At 47.2% G+C, this 17829-nt stretch overlaps 2 protein-coding genes across 10 annotated transcripts in view; one reads left to right on the plus strand and one right to left on the minus strand.

Moving 5' to 3' along the window:
* Positions 1-1300: 1300 nt before the first annotated feature.
* On the minus strand, positions 1301-11367 carry HEXD (hexosaminidase D). 4 transcript variants are annotated; one of them, XM_037410063.1, is made up of 12 exons: positions 11112-11365; positions 10858-10967; positions 10655-10742; positions 10048-10212; positions 8975-9158; positions 7484-7555; positions 6516-6711; positions 5757-5839; positions 4897-4975; positions 4717-4818; positions 4096-4185; positions 1301-3275 (listed from the first exon to the last, which is right to left on the minus strand). In XM_037410063.1, exons 1-12 carry the CDS (start codon positions 11190-11192, stop codon positions 3107-3109), a joined length of 1419 nt encoding a protein of 472 aa, XP_037265960.1. In that variant the 5' UTR covers positions 11193-11365; the 3' UTR covers positions 1301-3106. The 4 variants fall into 4 exon arrangements, with proteins under 4 accessions (XP_037265960.1, XP_037265964.1, XP_037265971.1 ...); XM_037410067.1 differs by lacking the exon at positions 4096-4185 and having other exon boundaries at positions 11112-11367; XM_037410074.1 differs by lacking the exon at positions 8975-9158 and having other exon boundaries at positions 10005-10212; positions 11112-11367.
* A 126-nt stretch (positions 11368-11493) lies between these two features.
* Positions 11494-17829, plus strand: part of OGFOD3 (2-oxoglutarate and iron dependent oxygenase domain containing 3) — a 44723-nt gene continuing 38387 nt past the window's right edge. For 3 of the 6 annotated variants that reach the window (XM_037410132.1, XM_037410092.1, XM_037410111.1), the window contains exons 1-2: positions 11494-11629; positions 11968-12185. In XM_037410132.1, the coding sequence (XP_037266029.1) occupies positions 11538-11629; positions 11968-12185 (310 nt within the window). In that variant the 5' untranslated portion in view covers positions 11494-11537. Of the gene's footprint in view, positions 11630-11803; positions 12186-17829 lie in introns of those variants that run through there. The other 3 variants (XM_037410099.1, XM_037410107.1, XM_037410121.1) reach the window with 3 other exon arrangements.

A 17829-nucleotide genomic window follows, 5' to 3' on the forward strand; every position in this document is an offset into this window, starting at 1 on the left:
TCCATTGCATTTGGCGGCTCTGTCGCCATACGAATTAGCACAGTTTCAAATGGGAACCCGAGTTCTGTAGGCTGAGCTAACGTGAAGGGGGATGGGGTAAATCCTTCAAAAGCCCTGTGCCGGGCACTGCTGGCTGGTACGCGTGGCTGGGTCCTTACTGCGGTACCTGCTGCACGGGTGGAGATGCCTGCGCTTGGCAGCTGGGTGCTGTACTCGAGTGAGTGTGGCAGGCTGATGTGTGCGTTTCTCTTGATCCAAGTCCTGAGTTTCCCATGTTAAAAATTTGTCTTTTGTAGTTGGAGGACGTAGCCAGATTTTCACAGCTGTATGCATGGAAAATGTACGTGCATGACACTGGCAGTGTCCGGGCTCCCCAGCGGTGCGATGCAGTTTGAAGGAACTGCTCAGAACAGCAGGGGTGACCCTGGGACAGGTTCTGGTTCCCCCCCTTCCCGCTAGTCCTCTCCGAGCCTCTTCTCTTGCCACTTTCCACCATTTTCCTGAAGGCTTTTTTGGATGGTTTCCCTCACTTGGGCCTAGGAAATGAAAAGGCCCAGCAAACACAGCCTTCCGTGTGCCTGATGTGAAGTGGCTGGTACTAAAAGGAATGATGTGAAAGACTAGTTCTGGTTAGGAAATTAGATACTCCTGGAAGAGTATTACAGGTGATGGCTTTGTTCTTTTTGCATCTCAGGCCATCTAGTAACTTGAGCCTGGACTGCTGTAGTTTGTATGACTTACAAAAATGATTTTTGGTAATTTTGATATGCAAACCTGCATAACAGACCTTCGGTTAGATCTAGCGCCCTGCCCTGTAAAACCAACGCCTTCTTATGATGTCCCTCAATACACAGGTGTGCTCAGTGCCGTGGGGCAGATGTGTCAGCAGCACGTTTGAAGTTACGTGCACATGTGCGGTTGGGTGGGATCACGGCCGTAGCTGCCGTGCTGAACAAAAGCTGGACTGCATGTTGTACCAAGGGAGAAAGTTGCGTTATCTAAGCTATAATCTAATATTCTGGTATTTCACAAAATGAGTTATTCAGTAACTAGGATCAACTGTGCAGGAGTCAAAGAAAATCAGAGTATTTATGCTATATAGCCGAGATCTGACTCTTGTGTTGTATTTATGAAGTTACACGGATACCAAAAACTGAGCTGGCTTACATAGTAAATAGAGTGCTAGTTCCGACACTGTAGTAGATTGCAGATAGGCAAAAATACTTCTGGAAAATGTTTAGAAATTGCTTTTCTGCTTTAAAACTGTGAGTAGAATTTCAGCAAGGCCTTGTTTATTGTCTTTTTTTTTTTTTTTTACAAACGTCCATTGATAAAATTAACTTTGATAACTTGCTTTGTGTCACTGTTGTCTTTTATATTGTTTTTCATTAAAATATTAATGGATAAATGACTACTTGGCACAGATCTGTGGAAGGAGTTAACGGGGGGGGGGGGGAAGGACAGAGTAGAGGAAGCCTAAATAGCTAGCGCATTCCTGACCCTGCTTTCACTCCTGTGCAGCAGTCTAGCTTTCCATTTCAAAGAAGCTGATACAGCCAACTCTCCACAGGTGAATGCATTTGCATTTCCTCCCTTTAAATCAAACCAACATGCCACATGCAAAAAAACCTCACCAAAAACAAACAGCAAATTTCCACAAACATTTTGAGTATCAAAGGATTTATTATAGTAATATAAATTAAGACTTGTTTAGTTCAAGGTATGTGACTTTTGTAACTAAGATGTATATATATCAATAGATAAAAATCTGCATGTGGACCTAACTCCTGTAGCTCTTACTAAGTTAAAGATTTGTCTTATGCTGCAGTTCTTGTGCCTCCTGTATCTAAAGCCGTACTCTTTATAATAGGCTTTTGCAAGAAAACTTCAATACCTTTGCTTCCAAAAGAAGACTTTCAAGAAAGCAATAAATGAAGCAAACAAGTAAGGAATACTTTGAATATTGATGGTAGTGTACTTAACTATCAGATTTCTGAATTGTTTTCCACTGTGGTGATGACCTTAATGCTCTAGTTGAGCCCACAAGATACATTGCTATACATTATTAAAAGTTCAGCATGAAAGCAGCATAAACCAGCATTTCCCCTCAGTCAGTGGGCTCCAGGGATGCTTCACGTTGGGATGAAGCTGCAGTCTCGGGTTTTACATCGCTAAGCAGGTGCCTTAAAGTGACTGGGATGGTCTTTCTCTGTGGGGGTGAAACCACACTTGGCTTAGACAATGCTTTGGTACAAAGTGCATTAAGGCAGTTTTCCCACAAGGTCCAAGTGTCACCTTCACTCTTGAGTACAACCTCCTTTTCGCGAGCTCCCCTTGCTCTGTACTGTGGTGGTACGTGTCCTCCTTCATGTATCTGCTGTAACCTCGTCAGCATCTAGGCAGCAGTTCCTTGCTCAGACTTCTGCAAAAAGCTGGATGTCAGTTTCCTGGCCTCAAGCTCATCAAAGCTGGATTTAAGACTGATGGGTTTATGTATTTGAAAGACCAAAAAAAAAAAAAAAAATCCAACCCAGTATCTGGAACAAATCAACCGCTGTACGCTGTGGAAGGACTTGTCATGATTCAATGGGAAGACACGTCTCTCAATGCAGCTGAAAGGTGAGGGAGTCACAGTACAGAAGAGAAGGACCTAAAGCGTGTTTAACGTATTCTGTATCTTTTTACAGAAATTACAAAGGGAGGACATGTTGACTACCGACTAGAGTAGGACTTGTAGAACCTCCTCCAGGTCGTTGTTACGTGAGGAAGTCTCTTACTACAAATGCTGAATTTGGAAGAAAATGGGTTTTTCTCCTGCCTTGTAACGCAGCTGAGTGCTGACTCACTCCTGCACTGTGTTACGCAAGGGGAGCAACTCTGGCTGACAGGGCAGGTGATTTAAGGCTCACTAATGTGTTAAGACAAGAAAATTAAAATCTAGTTGAAGCCTTTTACACCCACAAATTCCTTTATGCCTTCAGGTCACTTTCACTTAACCACAGCTCGTGCTTCGCCTCACGATGACAAGCTCCAGCTATATGACTGGTTGCCAATTTATATCATGGGAAAACATGGCTGGTAGAAAGACAGACTAATTGAAATGCCCCTAATTTTGTGCTTTTATTGCTTTATCTAAATCATCCACCACTTGCTGCAGCTTCTGTAGGCTGGGGTGGACGTTCTCCTCCATCCACTCCTCTATAGTACACCTGTGGAAAACTTGCTCCATGGCTGCTTGGAGGTCTTGCACCACAGCGTTCCACTTGGAGAGAAGACTGAGTAGAAATCAGAAGGAAGAAACAGTCACATTTGCAGGGAAGCTCTGCCCCAGGGGAGGGCGAGCTCCCTGGGCCTTTTAGAGGGAGCACAGTCCTTAAAATGACTTTACAGGAAAAGAAGCATCTATTACATGAGCTCAAAGGACTTGATTTTGTGCAGATGGGAAAAGGCTGATGCTGTTCGTGTTTAAGTACCATTAACCTTAGCACTTTCCTTACACAGTGACTCTTAAAGCACTGAAATGTGAGCTCATAGAAACACGATACACGTTTTAAGCGTAACTGAAACCCACTGTGAGACTTGTTGGGAACTGAATTCTAGTTTTTATCAGGGAGAGCGGATGCAGTTGGATATTCACACCTCCCCACAGCAAACCCTGTGTAAATTAGCCATTAGCCATGAACTGGTATCACGTCTAGGACAAGTTCTGAAAAGCACACAGTGCCAGGGAGCAGGGAAAGGGGCTGGTTTTATTCCAAGCCCTGCCTGGAAGCTGTCCCATGGGGAGCTCCTAGGCTGAGGCTAACGCCTGCTGTCAGATGCAGCAGGTCAGCACAGCAGCAGCTCCATACACAAGGCAGAGCTTGTCAGAGACTGATTTTGTACCTGCATACAAAGAATTTGTTCAACAGAAGGTGGACAAAGATAAACATGTTCTTCTGTTTAAAACCACATTAGGAATACTTCATATTGTTTGATTTCCAGTGATGCTCATGAAATAATTATAGAAAGAGGCAAGTACTCAGAAGTGTATGTACTTGAGGGCCCCAAATATGACACTTTCATCCCCCTATCATGCAAAATAAGTGGTGTTACCTCACTGCATCTGGCTGAAAGTGATGCATTATTATGGGATGAATAATATTCCTTTTCCTGTGGTAGGGGCTGAACCAGCCTGTGACGTACCTGAAAATGGACGTTAGTGTGAGCAGCTCATGAAACAGCAGTGACACAGGTGTTTGTGGGCTGCCAGGGAGGTGACAGGGCTCTAGCTGAACTGCTGCACAAGCAGAGGTAACGCTTAAAGAGTAGGTAAATTTAAATCTACATATCTTTGGAACTAGCTTGTACAAGACTGTTCCTGGCAGATGAGAATACCTGATTATCTGTTGCAATTTAAGTTGCATTTCAAGCTCCTTTCTTTGTAACCACACCATTAAAAAAATTCATTGTAACTTTAAATAACAGCAAGATTTAATTTGGGAAGTAACTAGATTCTTGAAATAAGGTGGCACACAGTATTTAGGAATTCTGCTGAAATACTTTAAATTTACGTCTAAATGTTATGTTCTGCTCAGGTGTCTCTATAGAGGGACGTGATGCCTGAGATGCAGAGCTTGATGTTTACATCCCTTTGCTGGAGTTACGCCCCATTGTGAGGTGACACAGCTCCAACACTCCTGCACGCAGCCAGAGAATCGACATAAGCCTTATTACCTGTTCCTTTCAAGAAGATCATCCACTGATGACTTGAGGTAGAAACTAACTTGTGTCACAAGTGTAAGGACATTGCTCCCAGGAAAGGTCCCCAGACTTGTGCTGTCCAAAAAAGGATCCGTTAGTTTCTGAACTTACCACGCAATGAGAAGCATCTGAATCCTGCAGCTGGAATTTTACCTCATGAAAGTATCAGTTTCCAGGTTGGACATTCCCAGGAGCTTTTCCACGTTTTCTTTAATCTTTTCAGAATAGCCACCTGGCAGAAGACAGTAGAAGTAAGTAAAAAGAGCCTAAATAACCAAAATGTTCATAAAAGAGAGTTTTTCTGGAGTACTCTGCATTGGCTTAGTAGCTCTCCCTGGGTGAAGATTCTTTAAAAGGTAAAATGGGAAATAGAACAAGGAAAAACCTCAGGGTGGGAGGAGTACACGGTCTCGCACACAGCTGTCTCGTGCTAGGTGAAGCACTTTCTAGCTACGAGCTTTCCATTCAGGGTGCCGAGTATTTTTATTGCTTTGGTTAAAAACCAAGTAGGTTGTGGGAGTTTTATTTGGAAAATAAATGCAAAAAGACAAAAATAAAAATTCTGCTGGCAACTGCCTGTAAAGAAACCAGGAACTACAGGAAGTATTTTACCAGACAGTGGACATCCTACATCAGTTTTAAGAAAATTGATTAGTTAAAACAACTTTTGCATGCAAACAGGTTCTAAACTAAATCAGTCACATTCATATACCAGTGGCGTTTCAAAAGCAATCCAGCTTCTTACATTTTTGAAGAAATTTGCGACCATTTGCAGACTAGAACATAATAAATGATTAGTATGCTATGGCTATTTTTAAATACTTAGGCCAAGAGGCTTCTCTGCTCCCATACTGCAAACACACAGTATGTGTAATTTATTGCTTGTAATTCAGACCACGATCAGTCAGTCAAACCACCTCAAAATATATAATACACCTGTGCCAATCTCAGGGCAAGGTCACTTCACTCTTGCGCTAGGCATAAGCTGAGAGAGAATAAAGTTGTCATTGTACCGTTCTTTAGTGCCTGCAGACACACAGCCAACGATGGAATCGCCACAGGGAGAAGCTCGCACAAAACAGAGAAGTGATCATACCTAAATAAGAAAACATTCATTAATTAGACATTTTACTGTTCAAACATACTAAACAAGTGGGAAATTTTAGTATTTCAATCACTAATGTCCAAAGAGCTTTGGAAACATCAGTTTCTGTCTTGGAGAAGGGACCTTCTGTCTCTGGAACACTAAGTATTCCCGTTATACTCCTAAGAACGGCTACAAATGAACTTGCTTTCTCAAGCCAAATTTGGGTCAGAAATTGGAACTCAGCTCTCTGGTATTCCTGCCGACCTCCTGACTTGCATAAAAACCTTTTACTCCTCCATTACATTAACAAGTTCTTCTCTGCTATGCAACTTCATTCTATGTGGGTTCACATCAGACGTGCCGATATACGCCATGCGTTAACTGTGCTGTCTATAAGCAGTTCAAGGTGGCACCAAGGACATTCAAGCCTTCAAACCCAATCTGCTGGTGGTGGTGTCTGCCAAAACAATTGCTCCTGCTCATCAGTGCTGGAGCAGTGGACTGGAACTCTGAAATCCACCATTCGCAGTCAGTGGGTGAGGCCCAGCAGTAACCAACAGGAGGGGCTGCAGGGTTGCAAAGTTCCCTTGTAAATCCCCAGCCTCTTCGTACCTCCTAGGGGAGTTTTGGGGTGGAAGTTTCCTTCCATGTGATCCCTGGAACCACACGAAAGGATGTTCCTTACCTTTGCCAGCCGGTCAGCGCGATACCTTCAAGGACATCAGCAGGGCTACTGCCTGCCACTTTCAGCCACTGAAGATGGTTTTTCAAGTGGTGCCCGATAAGCGTTAGAGACTGATTCACTCCCGTAGCTCCTTTAAAAGCACTAGCAAACCACACCTTGGAGAAGCCGCACCTACGGTACTTCTCTATGAGATGTACTGCAATAAGACACAAAAGAACACTTATAGGACAAGTTTTTCTCCATTTTCAGCCTTGACCGTAATGCTCCAATTAAGAGGAAGCCAGGTCCAGTTACAACAGGCTGCTGAGTCCTGCCAAGTTCTGAGCATCGACAAGGACGGGAGATCTGACAACCCCTCCGAGCAGCCCGCTTTGGTGACTGCCTTCCTGTTCTCACGTGCCCAGTTACTAGACTCCATTCCCTTGAACTGCTAAACTGCTTCAGTGCCAAGAACCATGGGCATGCAACGAGCATGCACGATACCTGACAACTGATTCTTCTTTCAACAAAGCAGTATTTGTATGCATGTTAGATGCCTGCGTGGAGCCTTTAGGAGATTATCCTTCGATTTCTATAGATGTATGAAGCCTTGAAGCTTCTTTTGCAGAGCTGTTCAATACAGAGCTATCTGCTCCCACTGGTTTTAATGCAAGGAGAGCTAATTTAATGGTGCTTGTGAGAAACCTCTCAATGTCCCATCAGTGATTCCTCAACCTTGTTGAAAAGAATTGAACAGCAGAAAATTCAAGTCCTTCACAGGAGAAACATGAATAGAAAAAGAAAATAAGTAATAGCAGCTATTACGTGAAGTCAAACAAGGGCTATACTTATGCTACTAAAACAATAAAAAACAAAAATGGATTTTTTTGGTGTCCAGCTTTGTTTTGATCACACTGTTTTGGCTTGGCTATGTTTTTTAACAGGTAGCAGGCCTCTGCTGCTACGCAGCTCAGCAGAGAAGTACAAACCTTTGTCCTCCACGTCGAGGTCTGCTGTGTAGTCCCAGATCATTGGCTGCACAAGCTGTGGGACCCCAGACTCTGAAAGGAAAAGAATTCTAAGTAATGGAAAACAGCCAGTTAAAAGTGAGAACTAAGTAGATAGTATGGTGCAGTAGCATGTGACTAGTTAGTTCTAACTAACACTGCATAACTCCTTAACTATGGCTTGTGTCCAGAATTCTTCATTTGCAGTTGAAGTGATCCTGGGCATTTTCAGCTGGGCTGTGACTTTTGAGCACGTGGGTCCCCATGCCAGGGGCCACTAAGTCCTTAGACATCTTGAAACCAAAAATAGGGATCAGCAGTGACAATTCATCGGAGATCCCATCCATCCCGAGCCCATCTCATTCTTAGTCCCTTGCACCTATTGGTACACCTGCTTGGTTGAACTGTCAGTGATGCAAACTGCACATGCAAGATTTCAGCTAAATTCAAAGGAAATATTCACCCTTTAAGTCAGAGATTCTCTGAGCTGTGTTTGCACGGAATTTAGCTTTTCAAGATGCCTTTAAAGTACAAATAAGATACAAGTTTAGCTTCAAATCCCTTTATAATCAACTCCCTGACTAGTGTTAAACATGAGCAACTGACCCCTAGAGAAGCTGTAGTAAATTGTACAGAAATTCAGTATTTTAATTGCATCCCATTTTAATTTGTTTTGTCTGTCATTGCCTGTAGCAGTAGAGTGCACTTAGATAGATGCTGTGCTGCTCTTGTGGAAACTGCATGGGTCCCAACTGCATTTTTTTGGATGATTTCCCACTATAAAAGCCATGAACAGGTCAGTCACTGCTGGAGGAGCTGCACAACCCTTTACAGTATCGTCCAAATCTGTTCAGAGCAGATGGGCGAGGTGGCTCTGAAAGTGCTGGAACTCTCTCTATGCTAGGACTATTCAAATTTTAGCAGTGGTTTCCCATTTTTCAACAAACAAGACTCATGATGTCCAGGTCTCGGAGCTACCCCACAATTCTGTATCAGAGTTCCTCATGATGTGCACTATGATCACATATATTGTCAAAGATGCTCACAGGGTTGCCACTTCTCCGTGTGAGTCTGCACCGCTGGAACCAGGTGCTGCACAGAGCGGCACATTACACAGAGCATTAGCAGGTAGTGAGAGGCACAGAAATTTTGACCGAGACGAAAAATGCTAAGAGATTTTTGGGTTTTTTCTCAACGTCTAAAGAAAGTAGAATTGATGGCAACCACTACATGATGAGTGTTTTGTTTGTCACTGTGTATTACCAGATGGGAAACCGAATTGTACGTGTCGAGACTTGCCCACAGTCCCACAGAAAGTCTGTGGCATAGCCAAGGACTGAGCATCTCTGCTCTCTAGTCTAACGGATCACATCTCAAGTATTCTCAGATTTTTTGTTTTCATTATTTTCAGCTGGTTGCGTAAACTTTTTTGTATGCTACAAAGTATGACTCACCCCATCATTGGTCACACACCTGCCAATGTCTCCTCACTTATCCCTCTGAGCATATCATCCCACACGATAGGCGTCACAGCGGGGTAAGATGAGGCCACACAACTTGCTACTGCTTTTATATGGGATAAGCACAGCTTCTCTGGAGTGTTGTTGCGTTGCTGCAGCCACTGCTTTGACTCCTCTCCTTCGCCAAGGTAGTAGACCTGGAATGCCAGGCAAGTAATCTTGACTTCTTGTACAGAAATAGGGGGGAGGAGGTTGACACAGGATCATGAAATCATACAATATTCAAAACCTATCGCATAGATGTGACAGGCTCAATGGACATATTTAAAAGCACCTCTCAGAGCTGAAGACACTGCAAGCACTTCTATCTCTGCAGGAGACTGTGGCCATGACTAAATGCATCACGTAAGGGAATCTTCCTACAGAAACCAAAATATTTAAAGAATAATTAATGTGTGCTGCATTTGTCTTTGGAAGGTTTGTCCTTGGAAGCAGCTCTGGCCAGTTTTACTCAGTTCAAGTGAAGCAGCCCATACAGTCCTGAATTAGAGAGAACGAGGTTCCCAGCTTAGGGAAGGAGATCATCTATACATGAATCTAGAAGTGACCTGGGGACACGTCCAAGAGTGGCCCCAGCACAGCTGGTCCTGTGCAGAGAGTGGATTTGGGCCAGTTGGGTTGCATATGCGTTTAAACTCGTTGCTGTTTTAGAAAGAATTTTATCTAAAACTATTCTGCAAAAATAGTATTTTGCTTTATAAAAGCCTGCAGCTCCCTATCTAACTTTCCCAACACAACAGGTTACAAAATGCTAAACTAATATCAGTACAGTTAAGGCGATTCTTGCTGAGTTAGCTTTAAAAAACTGCTTTCAACACTTTTGGTATTGCACTCAGATCCATAGAAATGACATCCTGTGCTACTGGGATCGTTTATTGTCAAAACGACTTTTCTCCACTGGCTTGAGTTGATGTTTTTTGTCCCCAAAATCCTACCCAAACGTGGCCTGGGCAGCACTGAAATGCAGAAGCCTCAGCCCTTACCATCATTACAAGAGAACAATTCCTGGCTCAGGAGAAGTCCCACCTCATCACATCCGATGTGAAACCACTTTAAGTCTTCGTGCAGTGCCATGACCTGGTCAATCATGGCTTTGACCAGCGCCCGCGACTCCTCCTTGTGTGGGTTGAGCGCGTTGGGGAAGACCTTCACCTCCCGGAGATGAGCAAACTCCTTGTGCTTCAGCACAAACTGCAAGAGAAAGGAGAGGGAAAGGAGAGCTTGGGGAACTGCTGTGGAATGAGGGGGACAGCAGCCTCCGCCGGCGTCACCAGGGCTCTGCTCAGAGCTGTCCCGCTGAACCCCAGGCTCTGGCTCTGCCAGCACAGGGGACAGCGCGTGGCCTCTCCCCGGGGCTGGCACAGGCAGGAGGGGCACGGCTGCTGCTCCACGCTGCCGTGGGGGTGTCTGGCTGCTGCGGGGGTCTCCGGCCAAAGCACCTCACAGGGCGAAAGAAAGGCAGCACTCAGCACAGCATCACCGCGGTGCCCGGAGCGGAGCGTGCAGCTGAAGGCAGCTGGACAACCCGAGCACCGGAGCCGGCGATTCCCCGCCAGAGCCCCCCGCCCGCCATCCCCGTGCACCCAGCCCAGCACTCCCAGGCCTCGAAGGCGTGACGCCGCCCGCCGCTCACCTCCATGTGCCCGAAGGCCTGCACCAGCGGCACCACCTCCAGCCCCTGCGCCCGCGCCTGGCTCAGCACCGCCCGCACCTCCCCGGGGCTGCAGGGGACAGTGACAGTCAGGGCTGGGCCAGCAGTGCAACCCCCCTCCCTCCCCCCCCCCCCCGGTACCTGTAGCGGTGCGGGGCGCGCAGCCCCCCTCCCCCCCCCGGTACCTGTAGTGGTGCGGGGCGCGCAGCGGCGCCAGCGGCCCCGCGTAGGGGAACGTGTCCTCATACTCCAGCAGCAGCCCGGTGGCGCCCAGGGCGCGCAGCAGCGGCAGCACCTGAGGGGCGACGAGCGGGTAGGGCCGGGGGAGGTCGGGCCGGGGGAGGCCCAGGAGAGGCCGGCCCAGAGAGGGGCCGGGGGAGGCTGGGGGAAGGCCGGGGCGGGGGAGACCAGGCAGCCCCCGCCGCCCCCCTTGCCTTACCTCCGCCAGGTAGGAGGCGCGGGGCGGGGCGCCCTTCAGGTCCAGGTGCACCAGCCGCCGCCGCAGCCCGCCCGCCGCCATGCCCGCCGCATGCCGCCGCTCCGGCCTTGATTGCTCCGGGCTGCGCGCTCGAGGCTGGCCGCGGCACCCCCTGTCCGCATCGATTGCTTCGGCCTGCCTCCGCTGTATCCGGGCTTAAAGCGCTTAGCCATGTCCCTCCACCCTGGTTCCAGCCTTTCGGTGCCGCTCGGCCGCCGCCTCCCTCCCTCGGTGAGGACCCCCCTCCCTCTCCCCCTCTCTCTCTCTCCCTCTGTAATGGATTTCTCCTGTCTGCTTGCCTGCCGCGTTTCTGCTCGGCGGCCGATTGCTTTCCCCTGGCAGGCGGGAGAGGCGCGCCGAGCGCATCGCTCAGCGGCGGCAGGCGCCATGGCTCCGCAGCGGCGGTCAGCCCCGCGCGGCCCCGAGAGCGGCAGCGGGACGGCGGCGGCGCAGGACCGCGGGGGCCGCCGCCACGGCAGGTACCGGCCGGGCCCGGGGCTAGCGGCCGTGGGTAGCGGCTGACCCCTTCCGCCGGTAGAGGCGGCCCTGTCTCCGGGGATGGCGGTGCTCAGGCCCGGCGGCCGAGGGGAGCGGGCTGCGGCCCCTGTGGGAGCTGCTGGGCGGGGGTGGGGGCGGCCTGTAACCTGCAGGCGTGAGGGAGGGAAAAGCGCTGCCTGTGTCTGTAAATGTGTTGTGTGTGCTCAAAGCAAGGGGCCAGCCGGGGCACTGCCCCTTCACCGGCCTGCCCGGTTTCGGCTCCTGGCCGGCTGGCGAGCGCGGTTCGCTCCGTGGGACTGTCCCTGTGCTCCCTCCATAGTGCTAAGAAGAGCCGGGGCCAGCCGGAGCCGCGGTGGCGGTGGCTGAAGGCAGCGTGCCTCCTCTGCTCGGCTGCCCTCGGTGGCCTGCTGAGCTGGAACTGCCTGAGCGCCGAGGATGGGGTCACGGAGGTGCTGGCTCCTCACAGCGAGAACCTGCAGGGCAAGTTCATCGAGATCCCCTGCTCGGAGGACTACGACAGCCACAAAAGATTTGAAGGTATTTGGGTAGGATTGGCTGAAGTGGGATGAGGTGGTCTCGAGGACCGTAACAGGCTGACTGCTGTCTAAGTTTGTTAAACCACATGTGCTGCAGCGCTCCTGTGTTTCCAGCAAATGCCTGGTTATCCTGTGTATTGTTTAGTCTTGGGCCAGCCCAGAAGCTGTGGCTTCCAGAGGTTCTTCTGTCATTCCTATATAGTTCTCCTCTGAAACTGCTTTGCTTAGGCTGCATGGAATAAACCTTTTGCTGAATCTGTTTCTAGTGTCTTTCCATACTCTGCGATTCCAGTGATAGGCTTGCGGGTGAGTTTTCTGCTAGTGAATACCATACAGGGCATGGAACGGGACTGACTTAGGATATTGTCTGTGCCGCTAGCATGTGGTAATGGCACAAATGCCAGCTTCAGCTACGCTCCTTTTGAGGGGTGTATGTGTGTCGGCAGCTTTTGATGCTGCCTGCAAAGCACTTTGTCTTACATCTTTCTGAGCCTCTTTTCAGTCAAATTGGTATGTGTTTCCCCTGGTATTTATTTCTTTGGAATGTTGATGTTGGATCTTTGAGAGAAGTGAAAGATTATCATCTTCATGAAGAGCAGTGAGAGTCTAACACAGTTTTCATGGATGAACTATGCTGATCTCTTTCAGTTTTGCTAAGTGTATCTTGAGGTATATTTTGAGCTGTTACTGCTGCCAGAACGTAGCTCTACTCTTGCTTTTTGTTAGCCTACCTGTATGTCTAGCTGTGCGTTGACCGATGAGCTATTTCATCTAAAAAAAAATACTCTTTTTGAGTTAGCTTTTCACCAAATCAGTTGTCTTACCTGGTTGATTATGTGGCTGACAAAACACTTGCTGATGCAAAGCTGGAGGCAGTGTGGAGACAGGAAGAAGCTGCTTGGACCTGAGGAAGAACAGACGATCAACGGGCTGGAGAACCTGCCCTATGAGGGAAGACTAGAGGAGGTGGGTCTCTTTTCCCCGGAGAAGAGAAGGCTCAGGGGGGACCATGTCACAGTATCCCGGTATTTAAAGGGCAGCTGCAAAGAGAATGGAAGGTCCCCTTCCACAGGGAGCCACGTGGAGAAGACAAGGGGCAATGGGTACAAGTTGCAGCGGGCAAGGTTTTGTCTTGATATAAAAAAGATATTTTTTTTTTACAGAGGGAACATTCAATCATTGGAACAGCCTCCAGCAGCAGACTCCCTATGACTGGAGGTTTTCATGATGTGATTGGACACGGTGCTAGATATTCTCATCTTGGCTCCCTTTACCACAAAAGACTGGACCAGGTGATCTTTTGAGGTCCCTTCCAGCCTGGGCTGTTCTATGATTCTACGATTTCTAACTTTCTTCCAGTGGCAATTCTTGTAGAAAGTGTTCATCAAACCGCAGCCTGGATGTGGTGCCCCAGAGATGTGGCGGTATCCCCTGTCCTCTTCAGGTGGCCAGTGCTGTTGGTCAGAAGGCTTGTAACAAAGCAGAAGTTTCTATGTGGTCAGATAGCAGCACTGAGGAAAGGCTACAGTAGCATCTTTTTTGAAGGGTTCAGCCCAAATTTTATTGTGGCCAAGAAAACTATCAGGAAGCTACCAGCAAGAACACTTCCTCAGGAGGGGGCCTTTTCTGGCTGAGCTTGTGAAAACACATGTTCAGTTTTAACTTTTCATAGTTACTATAGGGAGAAATTGCTTTTGGCTTGATTAGCGTAGTGCCAAGGCCAGAGAAAACTGCAGCCGGTGTTGCCACAGATTTGGCAGTTATGACTGCACTAAGGCTAAAACTGTCTGCGTTCTGCTACTATGGCTTTTGCTTATCAAAAGAAACCCCCCAAACCAACAAAACCTTATTTGTCGCTTCCCTGGTTTGCAAGAGGAATTTTCTGAGCTGAGGACTTGTGGTCTTGGCAACTGCATCAGTTATCCTTTCATCATAAGGAAAGCAAGAACTTCAAGGATATCTCTGCCCAGGAAAAGGAATGAATGGGTTCTCTATTCTTGTGGTGTCATGGGGAGCAAGCTGTGCAAATGCTGACTGCGGGGTGAAGCGTGACCTCTCCTGGCTTTGTATGGGAATGATTGACGCGGTTGGCATCAGCCCAGGAGGAACAAGGTGGAGCACACTTGTGTGGTTGTATTCCGGCTTTATAATTAGATGTTTGCTTGCTGCTGCTTCTTATGTGATTAATTTTGGGTTTTAGCAGATGTTCTTACACGTGTTCCCCTGTACTATGCTTTCAGAAAGATCAGTGGTGTTGGGGACGTGCGAACATTTCTTTTGTGAAGTGGTTAATTGAAGCCGTGCTGTGGTAATGAACTCCGCCACTTAACTCTTGTCTCCTGTTCGGAGCCCACGAGAGGGTGGCGGTGAGCTGCTGAGCCTTGCTGGCCCGGCAGAGCTGAGCTCCTTGCTCCACCGCCTGCTGCTGAGAGCTCAGTGAGGCAGTAAATGCAGGTTATGGTTTTCTGCCAAACTAGATTCAGCTCTGAAGCTTTAGTCACTTTGGAAATAGCTTTCTGTCACTCAATAGCTTTCCGTTCTCTGGCTTGACATCCGCAGCTGCTGGCTCTGTGTCAGAAGGAGGCACATTCCTATCATCTCTTGGTGCCTGATACTCTGCCGTAAAGTTTCTGCAGCTGAGATGAGCTTTTTATTTATGCACATGGCCCTGCTTCAAACCGAACTGGTGCAACTGAGCTTCTGGTTTGCTTCAAGTGATACAGTAGCTGGTGTGACAAAGCAGTGGGTTTATTTCCGTAGCACTACCTGCCAGTAAACATGCTTCATACAGAAATAAAATTATTATTCTTTTCCAGAGGCCAAGCATCTAACTTATTATATTTGCAGGAGATAGGGTGTTCTGTGAGCACGGTCTCATCTGTGTTCTGAACCCTGTGGCCAGGTCTTGGCTATTTCTGCTGTCTTGAGACATGGTTAACTACTTAAAGCTACTGTGGCTTCTAGTGCGTCTGATGGAACTCCTGGCTAGTCTCTTAGGTGTGTTGACTTACTGTGACAGTGTGCAAAGCATCCGCCATCACTGCCCAGGAGACAGCTTTGAGATGCTTTTCCAGAGACTAGATCAGTGGATGAGGAAAGAAGTCTGTGAGCAGCGGAGGAAAAGGTCTAGCACCTGGACTGCTGGTGCAGTTATGGAGACGTCATCCAATAAATCTTTGTTTCCTCTAGTCCTGCTTTGAGATGGATTGCATTAAAGGAGCGCTGTGATGGGGCTTGCTTCTCACGTGAATTGTCCTCGTCTTGACAGCATATGGTTCTTGGCCAAGTACCACTTTAGGTAGAAGACAGAGCTGCAGTTTAGACATTTGGACCCCTGTGTTAACAGTCTGTTTTCTGTGTACTGAACAGGAGCAGGGACCATAGGGAATACTTGTGGTTTTGCATGTTTGGGTATGCTTCTCCCTTACTTTGGGGAAAAAAAATAAAATACAACTCTAAAGATCCAAAGCAGAGTGCCTTATTAGATACGTGAGTGATTTTGTGACTGCTCTGCACAAATTTGTAGAAGCTACTGGGTACTTTGTAATACTAAACTGAATTTCTCTTGTGCAGATTCTCCAAGTATGCTTTTAACACTTCAGTGCTTCCGTGTACCATGGTCTCTCAGACAAAGATGACACATTTCATAATGCTAAAATTGTTCTCAAACAGACTATTCTGTTTTTTTCCTTAGTGTTCATCCAGTGTTTGTGCCTTATTGACGGTACCTGACTGACTTTATGCTGGGCTACCTTTTTCTTGTTTTTCTTCTCAGTTTGGAAGAGCTTCTGCTGTTGCCTTCAGAACACCTCCTGCTCCCAGTACTGCCTTAGCCAGCTCTTTGTCAGAGGCCCTAGACATGTAACAGTTGTCCTAGGTAACCCTGTAGTTTTGCCAAATCTGGACTCTCCGTCACCAGCCTTTCCAAAACTGTAAAAGGTCTGTGCTGTTGTTTGCAGCTGGAAATAGAGCACAAATGTCTTCTGAAATCAGAAAGGTTTTTTAAGTCCTGGGAACCCAGACTGGTTCCTCTTTGGCTGTTTCTTTTTACATGCATTTGAGTTTAAAATTGGGTGCTGGAAGCTGTAACTTCCTCAGCCATCTGTCTCACTCTTTGGGTGAGTATTTGCTAGCCTGGAGTCAGAGATATCTCATCCCTGTCAACTGGCTTCTGAGATGCTCTTCAGCCTGGCATTCAAGAGCAAATAATTGATTTTAATCTGCCACTGCTGAATGTATGATGGAGCCTTTAAGGCACAGTAACATAAAATGTGTGCTTTTTTGTTAGGGCAGACAAATAGTTTGCAGTGTTTGCTGGCTGCTACTTGTTGCTTTTCAAAGCTGCTAGGTCATATGCTCCAAAGGACTACAGCGTTTCCAGTGCTTGCATTTTTATTGCAAGATCTGTAGTGTTTTGACTTGCCGATTGTTTGTTCCTGGAATTGAGATTGAAAAATGCAAGAGTTTCCACAAAAACTGTGCCTAGCCTTTCTGGTTGCAGAGGGGATATTTGCAATGTGCCTGAGACATGGCACAGAAGCTCCCTCTTTCTCCCTCCTCCCCTGAATTTGTAACTTTGAACAACTTTCTGCCTGTAAAGCCCTAGTGGGTTTTAATTCTGTACCTTTTGGGGGCTGGTACTGTATTGCAGAGTGTTGTTCTTTAATATGCAAAGCACCTTTGGCTTGCTGCCAGAATTTCTAATGTTTTTGGCGCTTTTTTTAATATCAAGGCTCTACGGTTTCTGATGAATGGTATGTTTTGATTCTACTTGTTTCTTTAGCTCACAGGGTTGAGAGGCGAAAAGTGAGTTGAGGGAGCAGCGGTTGTGGTTTGTTCATGTCACAGTGCTGGGTTGTGTGCTGGCATTGATAAATGGATGCTTATGAGTGTAATCTCTGGCATTATTTTAGACTGCTAGTTTCTTAAGTCATCTTCAAATAATTTGGTGTGCTTCCTGGAATCTGAATCTTGAGCTGACTTCAGTGAATTATTGCAGGGTAGTCGGAAAACACGATGAATTATCTGGGTTGTCATCCAGTTGGTTTCCTGACCTTGATCTGTGTTTAAACAGTCCGCTTGGTGTGGGTGCCTTTTGACTTCAATTTAAACATGTCAACTAAGGGACTTCTCTTTTCCCGAGCAAGGGAACTGTGTGGAATTTGCTGTGTTGCTGTCAGTACTCAGCCTATTCCCCCACACATCTTTTTATTGCTTCTCTCTTCTTGAAACATGGGTGTAACTGGAGGGCTCTGCTGTGCACCCGAGGCATAGCCAGGGTATGTCTGGTAAGATTGAGTGGAAATTCCTACAAAGCACCCGTGCTGTGGCAAGATTTCTCTTTCTGTCAGTTTGCGGTCATTGTTACCATTAGTTGCTTTTGACTTGCATGAGTGAATTGATTGATTTCTTTCCATGAGTTCCCCTGCCCCTTGTGTTCTGATGAGCAAATAATCCTTGAAGAGAAGCTCAGTTCGGCAACAGTAAGTGTATTGGCAGGTGTCAGAAAATACACTCATCCCAAGTTTTCTGTGGCTTTACATCTATATATGGGTCTTCCTCAGTAAAGTGCCAAGTGTGGCATCCCAATGTCTCTGGTGGCTCAGAACTGATCTTATTTCTTCTTGCCTGAAGGCTGTTGTGGA

Source organism: Falco rusticolus, chromosome 1 (assembly GCF_015220075.1).
Source record: "Falco rusticolus isolate bFalRus1 chromosome 1, bFalRus1.pri, whole genome shotgun sequence".
Lineage (NCBI taxonomy): Eukaryota > Metazoa > Chordata > Aves > Falconiformes > Falconidae > Falco > Falco rusticolus.